Genomic DNA, 11,682 nt, shown 5'->3' with positions numbered 1-11,682 from the left:
AATATTATATGAAAATTTTGATATTACCTTGTATTTGAATTGAATGTAGATCCATTTTATTTGTCAGAGTTAGATGTATCTTTTTCATCATTCTCAAGTTCCTAATGCCTTCAATTGATAAGCCCGGTAAATCTTTTTATCCTTTTTCTCTCATCTGTGGAAAATATGAGAACAAAGATTAGGAGCTAGTTTGTGAATACTATAACATCCAATTGGTATAGTTTTGTGTTATTTACGAGCTTCTATTTGTTTGTACATTATTAAACATATTGAATAAAATATGATTATTTTATTAATATAAAGAGATTAGGGTTTCAAATGGAGGTTAGGTATGGAGATTTGCGAGGGGAGAAAGAGAGAGAAGAGATTCACACTAGAAATAGGGATTCTAAAAAAATTTAAATTGAGAAAGAAAAAAAAGTTGGGTTTTGGTTTAACCCGTAATAAGTTGGACAATGACTATTTTTATAAAAATTTAAAATATGTAGATGTGTCTAAATTGTATTGGGTCATATTAATTGGGAGAATTGTAGGGAAAGACCCAAGTATTACTCCCTCCTTCTTTTTTTTTTTTTTTTTTTTTTTTTCAGTAGTTAAATGTAATTATAGCCGAAGAAAGAGGATAGAGGCCTGGACTAGACCAAAACCCAGGGCAGACCCAAGTATTTCTCCCTCCTTTTTCTTCTTCTTTTTTTTTTTTTTTTCAGTAGTTAAATGTAATTATAGCCGAAGAAAGAGGATAGAGGCCTGGACTAGACCAAAACCCAGGGCGAGAGGCCCAAAAGCCCAAAGCAATAACCTACCAAAACATTTATAGGTCGTTGTTGCATATTCAATTTTAAAGAATTTAATTTTCAAATTGATATTTTTTTGTGATACTACATCTTCAATACACACAAAGTGTAGTAATGATATGATTGAAATCCGAATTCATAACGCCACAATCAATGGGTGGGTTGTTGGGTGATAGAGTTTGGACAGCTGGCACAAAGCTAGCGATGGTGATGCAAATTCAAACTCACCCCAAGGTATTAACTTCTAGCATCACCACCAGTTGCCACATATTCAGTTGGAGGTTGAACCACTCTTTATGAATGCCCCTTTGAAATTGTCTACGTCTCTCCATATCACCTGTTAATGAAATAAATTCACGCGTGACGTCGGTATGGATGGCAATGAGGCAGGTTTGAAACGAATTTTTTAAATTTCGTCTCCTTTTTTTTAATTTTTGTCAAGTTCATGCTCACTCCGAAACCTATGACAGGTTGAATTTTCATGTCCAGTCCCGCTCCGTTGAGAAATACTTTGTCCCCATGCCGGACCCGTTAACAAATTTTTTTCTCCCACTTTTTGAAACTTAAGCTCCTGCTAGTTAAATGTGGAAAGTGTGGGAATGACACAATATAAATGAAATTATGTATCCTAACAAAAATAAAAAATAACATGCACATACCATAATTCAGATAACATAATAAATAAAAATAAAAATTTAATACAATCAAATCACAAGAAGTCTCCAACTTCTACCATAACCAAAACAAAAGCAAATTTAATACCAAATTTACATCCCAAATTAGGATTGTAAGACATAAGTAACTGGATAAGCCGCTAAAATAAGTTATATATATATATATATATATATATATAGTTATATGCTTAGCGGGACTGGGCGGGACCCCTAGAATATGTATGCTGAAAAACCCTTACCCGCCCCGTGACCCGCAACGGGTACCAAATTTGTATCCATGCCCGCCCCAACGGTATAAAAAGTGTTCTCATATCCGTTATTAGCGGGGCGGGGCGGGGCCCTGATAGAGCGGTAAAAACTGACATCCCTATATGTCGGTACGTGTTATTAATTAATTAATTATTATTTTTATAATGAAGAATAGTAAAAACTTATTATCGCTGTTTTTTTGTACCTATATGTATCATTTAAGTATGCACCTTCCTGTTAAATAAAAAATATTTTTGTTTGAAAAATCGTAACTCACGGCATATAATTTAGGATGAAAATAATATCATTTAAGTATGAGTTAATCATGGTAAGTTTTGAATGTAAAAACACATATTTTCAAGCCTTACCAATCAGTACATTTGTGTATTGATAAGATCATTTACTATTTCTTGCCACTCAATCTTTCCCCGGTTTCCAATGAACCATGTAGCGAAGAGAAGACCACGATTGATGGATGAATCTCCATTAGCTGTGTAGTGCACGCGCTATACAAGTGGGGTGTTATACTCTTGGTTGCATTTCGTGTACTTAACCTAGGATTTAATGTAACAAGAAACCGCCCTACGGCAGTAGCTACACGTGCATGTTGATTGTTGTTGACCACTTCAAAAGAGTATGTTTTTGTTTTCCATTTTTGCTTTTGGAATATTTTAACCCTTATAACTCTCAATTTTGCACCCTTTTTTCATTTTTAAATTTTTCATGGCTTTGATTAGTTAGGTGAACACAGGAGAAAATTTTTAATTTTTTTTAGAGTTTGAATAGATAGAAAAAGAAATTTAATGAAAATTTTTGTTTCTCTAAGTATTTTTTTTCAAAATTTATCCACCAAAAAATACGAGAAATTTTTATTTTTAACGTGAAAGAAGCGCTTATTTATTTGCAATTCTTATTTTACTCAGTAAATTAATCTTGGAAAGTTCTCTCCAAAACAACTTCTATTTTAAGGTAAGTTCTCTCTAAAATAATTTCTTTTCAAGGTAAGTTTGCAATGCAAATTATACAGTTATATCAATGATAATTAGTGATAATTTGTATAAAATTGCTTAAAATAGATCCTGCTTCTATATATAATTTTTTATTTTTTTAAATTGTCCGTACTATGTTGCAATTCTAGTCACTCTGTATATATATATATATATATATGGTGAAATTTTTTATTTCCTCCCAAACAGTAGTATGGCTTTTCATCTCTAATTTTTTTATTTTTTTTTTAATTTGTTTATTTTAAACTAATAATTAGTTTTACTTAAAAAAATATTATGAAGCCATATTCTAAATATAAATAATGGAAATGAATATAAATAATTATATATTTGAATTAAATAATCCATCATTTTACTACATAATGGTAGTTTTGATATGCATAATCACTTTATTTTAACAAACTAATATTTTTCTACAATTTTATTGGATAAATTTTTATGCAAATCAAATGCATGCTAGAAAATATCTTTTCTTTTCACTTTCACTTTCTTTTCTTTTCTTGTTTATTTCCATCTAACCCAACATAGTCTAATTTTTTCTTTATGGGTACTATTCTGGTATTTTTTCTTTATGGGTACTATTAGGTTAGAAAATGTGGTTTTGAAGGTTTTTTTTTTTTTTTTTTTTTTTTTTCAAATATTGATGACAGTTATAACATTTGAGATTAATAATATTAATTACTATATCAAAATTATCAATAAAAAGGATTGATGGGGTGGCATATTTTTTTTATTTAATTTTTTTTTTTGTTTGATTGAAAAGAAGAGAAATTATTATGCATGGTTTTACCTTCCCTAATATGTTATTTGCAAAATTATTATGCATGGTTTTACCTTTTTAATAACCGAATTTTGCTTATCCTTTTACTTCCTATCCTCGAAACCAAACAAGGAGGGTTTAATCTTTTACTTCCATATCCTCCTTATGGTTGGAGGGTTGAAAAAAATAGAAGAAAAAAAGGGAAGTGATGGACGCTGCATCATTAGGGTAGGAAATGTGTTTCCCTCACTTTTTGTTTGATAGGATGAAATGAATAATAAAATGATTGATGGGATGTCATATTTTTTTTGTTTGATTGAAAAGAAGGGAAATATGATTTTTATATTAGTTTTACTAATATATCCTTATTATTTAAAATTCTATATTTATTCCAAATTTTTAGGAAAATCAAAAATGAAAAATACATATTTAGGATAGTTATTATTTTTTTCCTTTGCTATTTCTTTTAATTTTGGTAAGATAGAAAAATATAGAGGAGGGAGGAATGCTTCATCTTTCCTTGCTTCCTCCCTCTTTTCCATTCATACTTAATCTCTTCCTCCAACCAAACACAGTAAATATATATTTTTCAATCGGTGTAGTTTGAGAAAGTTCAAATGTACGTAATTTTATCATTGCATGTGGAGAGACTATTAATCATTTCAAATTCATGATTTCATGTTAAAATGTCATGATTGGCGGAAATGAGATCTAAACTTTCAAGTTTCTCCTATTGCTTGCACCATTTTCAGGTTTCTGAAATCATTTCTCTCTCTCTTACAATAGAGAGAGAGAGAGAGAGAGAGAGAGAGGCGGTTGGAATCAGGGTAGATTAAGTTATTTAAGACCCCCGAGCATCAAACATGTCTTAAAACCAGTAATGGGACACCATCACTCCTCACCCACCCAAGTCAAAAATCTCCACTTCAGTCTGATTCCTTCTTAGGTCATTGTCGCAGTTGTAGCTACCGTTTCCAAACCCCCACCCAACTCCTCTAATTTCACATCCGTCGTCTCCTCTACGCATCGTCACCACTCTCCCCCGCCCTCCTCTCTCTCTCTCTCTCAACTACACACACATTATACATACGTATAGAGATATATATACACACCCTCCTCACTTCCATTCTAAAGTACCAATCTTTTCCTTTCCCCAGTCCCCTACCATGACAACAGAAACACAGCCTCACTCCAACACCGGCAACGGTGGCGACACCACCACCGCCACTGCTTCGTCCGCTGTTCAGCTCCAACAAACTCGCAAACTGCCTAATTTCATGCAAAGTGTAAACCTCAAGTACGTGAAATTGGGATATCACTATCTAATGACACACCTGTTCACTCTGTTTCTAGTCCCTCTCATCGCCATCGCAATCATTGAGGCCTCACATATGAAGTACGACGACATCCACCAACTCTACCTCCGCCTCCACTACAACCTCATCACCGTCGTCATCTTCTCCGCCGTCATGGTATTCGGGTCCACCGTCTACATCATGACCCGACCCAGACCCGTATACCTCGTCGACTATTTCTGTTACCGTCCTCCGTCCCAGCTCCAGGTCCGATTCCAAAAATTCATGGATCATTCAAGGCTCACCGGAGACTTCGACGAGTCGTCGCTCGAATTCCAGCGCAAGATCCTTGAACGGTCCGGTCTCGGCGAAGAGACCTACCTCCCGCCGGCGATGCACTGCATTCCGCCGCAGCCGTCGATGGCCGCCGCCAGAGAGGAGGCGGAGACGGTGATGTTCGGCGCCTTGGACAACCTGTTCAGCACCACCTCTGTGAAACCCAAAGACATTGGCATACTTGTGGTGAATTGCAGCTTGTTCAATCCGACCCCTTCTCTCTCCGCCATGATCGTGAACAGGTACAAATTGAGAGGGAACATTAGGAGCTTCAATTTGGGTGGAATGGGTTGCAGTGCAGGTGTTATCGCAATCGATTTGGCTAAAGACATGCTTCAAGTGCATAGAAACACTTATGCCATTGTTGTTAGCACAGAGAACATTACCCAGAATTGGTATTTCGGAAACAAGAAGTCCATGTTGATCCCCAATTGTCTGTTCCGTGTTGGTGGCGTCACTGTTCTGTTGTCGAACAAGACCGCCGAGAGACGGCGGGCGAAGTACAAACTCGTCCACGTCGTCAGGACCCATCGCGGCAGCGACGACCGCGCCTTTCAATGCGTGTACCAAGAGCAGGACAACAATGGTAATTACTCCAGAGTTTGCTGCTTCAATTTTCTAAAATCAATTTTTCAAAATTCAAAAAATTGAAAATTATCTTTTGGCACCACGGAATTAGGGGGTTTATATTTAGAATGAAAAAAATTTAGTTAAATTTAATTAAAATTTTTAACTAAATTTTATCTACTCTCAAACCCAAATCACAAATTTCCCACTCTTAGGGCTGCAAATGAGACGAGCCGAGCCTTAGGTTGCTTGGGTTTGGACTCGTTTGCTTATAGTTTGGTTCGGACTCGTGACGGGCTAAAAAAATCTGAGCTTGGGCTAGGCTCATTTAAGAAAATAAATTGAATTTTTGTTCAAGTTCATTTTCTAGCTTGCGATTAGTAAATTATTTTATACTTTCAAAAATTAAAGAATTTTATTAAAAAATAAAAAATAAATGCAAGCGAACTCTATATGAATATAAACGAATTTATACGAACGTATATTCATGAACATAAACGAGCCTACACGAGCTCATTTTCACGAGCCTACACGAACCGAGCCCAGCATTGCATGGGATTGGCTCGTTTACTAAATAATCTTAGAAATCGAGTTCAAGCTCGGCTCATTTGTTTAACGAACGAGACCGAGTCCGAACTATTTATGAATAGCTCAGTTCATTTGCAACCTTACCTACACCTAAACTCAATGAAAGAGAAAACTATTAAATAATTGTATAAAAAGACTCTTATCATATAATAAAATTAAACACTTTTAAAAGATAATTAACTAAACAAAAATTTCAGAGAATTATAAAAGAGAATTATCTCAAAACAATTATATTCTAATTCAATTTTGAAAAACCCTAAAATAAATAGATTTTTGTACAATTTTTTGTCTTTCAAATTTTAGAAACAGTCATCTAGGTAAATTTTGTACAATATTTTTAGTTCTTTGAAAGAATTACTATTATCTGAAAAATAGTCTCTCTTTTTTAACGGAATTTGTAGGATATATTTGTTAAAAAAATAAGCCAAATAAATTTTTGTATCTTCTAATATTTTATATCCTCTACTAATAGGTAAGACGGGAGTTTCATTATCCAAAGATCTAATGGCCATTGCGGGAGGAGCATTGAAGGCGAACATCACCACATTAGGGCCTCTGGTGCTGCCAATAAGCGAACAACTTCTGTTTTTCGCGACCCTAGCAATGAGGAAGCTAATCAATCCGAAAATGAAGCCATACATACCCGATTTCAAGCTTGCTTTCGATCATTTCTGCATACATGCAGGGGGGAGAGCAGTGATCGACGAGCTGGAGAAGAACCTGCAGCTTCTGTCAACACACGTCGAGGCTTCTCGTATGACTCTGCACCGGTTCGGGAACACTTCATCGAGCTCGATTTGGTATGAATTGGGGTATACAGAGGCAAAAGGGAGGATGAGAAAGGGACACCGTGTTTGGCAGATTGCTTTCGGGAGTGGGTTCAAATGTAACAGTGCAGTGTGGGAAGCTCTCCGGAATGTCAACCCCTCTGCTAATAGTCCTTGGCAAGATTGCATTCACAAGTATCCACTGCATATTTCTGCATAGTAATATTATTAGTTTATTGGGTGGAATTTTTTTTTTTTTTTTTTAGGTGTTGAGTTGAGAAGCATAAACAAAGTCTCCCACTGTGGTTCTTGTACCATACTACTGTGATAGATACGTAGTGTTAATTGTCTTGTGATGTGTAGTGTGAGGATGTAAAAGGGAATGATTCATGGAGAGACACACTGTTGTATAAATAATACGATTGTTATGGTGTTTGGTTCAATCAAATATTTAGTTTTAGTACAGAATTGACGTATTGAATTTGAAAATGGTGTAAATTCCATTAAAAACCTTAACCGATTTTCCTTCCCATTCTAATTTTGAAGTGCAAATTTGGTAATTTGAAAAAGAGCATTAGTGTCGGAATAATTATTGAATATTTTGGAATGCTAAATAATTACTTACCAATGACGGGAGTACTACATTGTTGGTAACTTGGTATCCAGAATATCCAATAATTTCTTGTTCATTAATTAAGTGAAGCTCAAATAACCTATAAGTATCCCGGGATTTGCTTTATTAAATCTATTGTAGAACACTTAATTTATTGTTTTTCTTCTTTATTTTTTTCCACCCATTTTATGTTGATTGAGAGTAGAACAATGCTAAAGCACAAAACTGTCACAAAAAATGCTCTAAAACAGAGGATAAGAATGTAGCCCTCTTAAAAACATTTGGAAAGAAAAAATTGGGTCAAAAGAAAATGGTATTTTTGGAGTTGTGTCAATAATTTGGTTTAGATCATTGATTTAAGTATCAAATTTAAAGAGTGGTTGATTCTATTACATGACGTAATAATAATGTCATATAGTAAAGCTCACCACTTCACTCACATTCAGATCGGTGCTTAAATCATTATTCTTTGTGACTGGTACTTAATTCATTTTGATTCAGTAAATAGTCCATTGACCCTTCTAAGTGAAGTTGAAATTACATTACAATGTTTCTGAAATAGGAAATTACATTACATTGCAGTAGTGATGTTGGAATAAACAAAGATGACTTATTACATAGGGGGAGAGAGAGATATTAATTTACATATTCACACGTCGACGTTTTACTCATAACAGATGATCTGCTGGTAAAACATTAGAGGGGGGGCTTGGACTTCATTGCAGCTTAAGGTACTTCAGAAGCCTGAAAAAGCAAGCAAGAAACAGAGCAAACCTTACCTCATTAAATAATAAAACAAAATTCCTATATATATTTTTTCTTTCAATATTATGCAAATAGACCCACATGATACACATTAGCGAGAAATTCTCTATAAGGAGAGCAATGTGCAAGTATATTATTCCAACAAATGTGTGTGATTATATATATATATATATATATATATATATATATATATATATATATATATATATCTCTTAAGGAGCTTGGGTTGGGCTGAAAGCTGACCGTCTATACGGCTTGAATGGACTGCCCATGGCCCAAGTTCAACCAAGAATTAAGTTGGAAAATTCAATGTAAAACTTGATTTCCTGTTGGGCTAGGGTGGAAAAGTTGTCTCATAATTAATTCTATTGCCTGCTTGAAACAAAATTTAAATAGCATACAAAGAATAGAAAAGAAGTTACTTGAAAAAAAAAAAAAAAATGTAAATACAAAAACATCTGAAAAGTGAAATCGGGACTAAACTTCAGTTAATATTGATGCACTATAGACGTAAACAATGGAATATGGAGTTGAATTTGATCATTACATGTTGATGGTACTATATGCAAAACATGTATATATATATATATATATATGTGAAATTATCTTTTTAGGTTGGGTTCCTTAAGATTCAGCCCAACCAGACCTGTGTGTGAGAGTGGCAAGTAAAAGGAAAATTAGTTGGGCCTGACATGGGATGATCTAGTCCAGAACTTAAAAAACAGGCTTTATGTTGTTGTATCATACTGTAATATACAGTGATTAGTCAGATGATGTAGGATTAGATCTCATATGGGCTTTCTTTTTATCTGGTTCAGAATAAAAGCTGAGAGGAATGTCCATAGATTCTTTTTGTGGAATCTGTAAGATGTAAATAGGTTGTCCTTTTTAATTGGGAAACATCCACCACATCTACTCTCAAACTTTTTAGGGCCTATAATTAGAAAATAGAAATTAATTCAAAATTTCTGCTGCTTATATAATGATTCTCTTACAAAAAAAATATTTTATAGTGGTGTCACATGCACCGTAAGTCCTGTCCACATACATCGAACAATTATCTTACTTGAAAGTGACCCATGAAGAATATTTGAACTTTGAAAGTACTCTAATAGGTGAGGTGAAAGACTTTGCTATTAAATTATTTCCTTAACTTACACTCACATATTAAAAGGAACAAATTTAAGATTCATGTTTGATTTTAAAGTTTTCTAAACTATATATGAACTTGTAAGAGCTATGGTCACTTGAAATTGTATCCAAAAAGAAAAAAAAGGTACGAAAAAGTAATAAAAATGGTAAAAGAGCACAAGCCAAAGAAATTTAAGCATGGTGGTCACATATTAGTGTACAAGTGTTTACCAACAAAATAAGCCAATTACAAAATATATATCTCTAAAGACTACGTATATATGTACCTCTGTTCTTCGTCTGCATTGCCATTGCGTCCAGTGGTGGCCTTGTACTTGGGAATAGGAACGTGACCAGACTCGATACGCCTGAGATCCTCAAGAAGAATCTCATAGTGCCTCTTAACTTCCTCGGTAGACTTCCCGCCAACAGCCCTGGCCACGTTCTGCCACCGGTCAGGGGTGTCCTTGTCGTACTGAGCCAACGCCTTCTCGAACAACTTGTTTTGCTGGGCTGTCCACGACGAACCCGACCTACGCGAACTCAGAGAGCCTGATGCCATAACTCAGTACTCTAGCTAATATATATTATTATACTGAAGAGGACTTGTGAGGCCTATACTTTTATACGGATAGGGATAAAAGAAAGAGAAAGAAAGGGAGTGTTTGGATAGATAGAAAGAGAGAGAGAAGAGGGGATAAGGTAAAGGGATGCTATGAGCAAGAGGCTCCATGGTTGCTGCATATATATACTACTATAATCTAGATGGTGGTGAGGAGGGTGGCGGTGAAGAGGAGACAGTTGGCGAATCTATATTTGGCGGAATTGAAGGTGGAGTAATGGAGTGACTCGGCTACTTTGGAACCACAAGATGAAGTAGGACAAGGATCTGCAATAGGGCAGCTGGGAGGGGAATCTGTATCAATTAAAGAAGGATTATTATATATTTATTTTTATATATATATTTCTAATGGTTCTGTCTTCTTTCAATTAATTTGTAATATCTCAAAAGTTTGATTTCTTAGAATCTTTAGATGTTTGCTTGTATACTGAGAGAACATAATAGAATATTCACGTCTTTAATTTTTTAATTGTAGAAGTACGTTTTTATTCAAATCCTAAGTATAAAAGTATAGTGTAATATCACGTGTAGCCGGGAAGTTGTGAGGGTGGCAATTCATGTTCATGGGTCATAATCGTATCGTGTGGATATAAGGGTATTATACTAATTAAATAGGTAAATTCAAACCTAACCCATTTAATAATCGTGTCAAGAACTTTCAACACTAACCCAAATCATTTATTAAACATGTAAACATATTAACCTGTTTAATGATCTATTTATCAAAATGAGACATTTAATATTTAATCAAATAATAATAAATTGTCACAATTAACTCAAATATTCAAAATAAGAAAAATATCATAAGGTATAGACAATGTTTATGTTGAATTGACTTAACTATTTATAGTAATTGAGTTTAAAAAAGTAACATATTACATATGTCATATTCACGAAAACAATGCTTGCATCTTGCGCAGGGACGTGGCCTTCTCACATGCTAACACCTATCCAAAATAAAAAATAATAAAAATATGGGTAATGCCTATTTGTCCGGTTAAGCCTGTTTTTCCTTATCATTCTCTTCTTTCTCTTTTTCTCTCAATACCTAAACTGTGCTGCAACAGACCCATTCTAATATTCCCATTTTTCTCTCTCTCTCACCAAACCTCAACACCCATCCAAACACCCTTAATTGCAAAAAGTGACCCAACAATTTTTGTAATTTTTACTTTAAATCAAAATTCCTTAATTTTATGCTCTTCAAACCCTAAGTTGAGTTGTCCTCTATCTGTGCATATTAGATGATGGATTGCGATTAGAGATGTTTAAGAGCAAGTAAAAAAATGAAGAACGAATGATGAAAAAGGGATTGGGTGAACGAATACAAAGGTGCAAAGATATATATATATATATATATATATATATATATATATATATATATATAACATGAAGAGATGAGATGAAAGAAAAACTGAAAGAGATGAAGATAAGAGGGGAGTAATATATGAGGTTTCAATGTGTTTGATGGCTTGGCTGGAGCTTTCATTGGCTGTCCCTTCTTTGCTCACCGA

The 11,682-nt window shown here is 34.3% G+C and overlaps 2 protein-coding genes across 2 annotated transcripts; one reads left to right on the top strand and one right to left on the bottom strand.

Moving 5' to 3' along the window:
• Nucleotides 1-4,329: 4,329 nt before the first annotated feature.
• LOC132293985 (3-ketoacyl-CoA synthase 9-like) lies at nt 4,330-7,505 on the top strand. The gene is made up of 2 exons (XM_059791683.1): nt 4,330-5,701; nt 6,743-7,505. Exons 1-2 carry the CDS (start codon nt 4,651-4,653, stop codon nt 7,255-7,257), a joined length of 1,566 nt encoding a protein of 521 aa, XP_059647666.1. The 5' UTR covers nt 4,330-4,650; the 3' UTR covers nt 7,258-7,505.
• A 664-nt stretch (nt 7,506-8,169) lies between these two features.
• LOC132293986 (protein RADIALIS-like 4) lies at nt 8,170-10,455 on the bottom strand. Its single transcript, XM_059791684.1, has 2 exons — nt 9,834-10,455; nt 8,170-8,394 (listed from the first exon to the last, which is right to left on the bottom strand). The coding sequence occupies exons 1-2, from the start codon at nt 10,106-10,108 to the stop codon at nt 8,367-8,369; spliced, it is 303 nt and encodes a 100-aa protein (XP_059647667.1). The 5' UTR covers nt 10,109-10,455; the 3' UTR covers nt 8,170-8,366.
• Between the last annotated feature and the right edge of the window lie 1,227 nt (nt 10,456-11,682).

This window comes from Cornus florida, unplaced genomic scaffold, assembly GCF_030987335.1.
Source record: "Cornus florida cultivar Cherokee Brave unplaced genomic scaffold, ASM3098733v1 CherokeeBrave_3.0.0_Hap2_Chr02, whole genome shotgun sequence".
In the NCBI taxonomy this organism is placed as follows: Eukaryota; Viridiplantae; Streptophyta; class Magnoliopsida; order Cornales; family Cornaceae; genus Cornus; species Cornus florida.
Note: the sequence above shows the minus strand (reverse complement) of the source record. Positions and strands in the feature narration are given on the sequence as shown.

What these genes read in the sequence shown, in the direction of transcription:
- LOC132293985 (XM_059791683.1), top strand. Translation starts at nt 4,651, where the DNA reads ATGACAACAGAAACACAGCCTCACTCCAACACCGGCAACGGTGGCGAC. An exon ending in CCAAGAGCAGGACAACAATG is followed by an intron (nt 5,702 to 6,742) that starts GTAATTACTCCA and finishes CTCTACTAATAG; the next exon opens with GTAAGACGGGAGTTTCATTA.
- LOC132293986 (XM_059791684.1), bottom strand. Translation starts at nt 10,108, where the DNA reads ATGGCATCAGGCTCTCTGAGTTCGCGTAGGTCGGGTTCGTCGTGGACA. An exon ending in AATGCAGACGAAGAACAGAG is followed by an intron (nt 8,395 to 9,833) that starts GTACATATATAC and finishes TTGCTTTTTCAG; the next exon opens with GCTTCTGAAGTACCTTAAGC.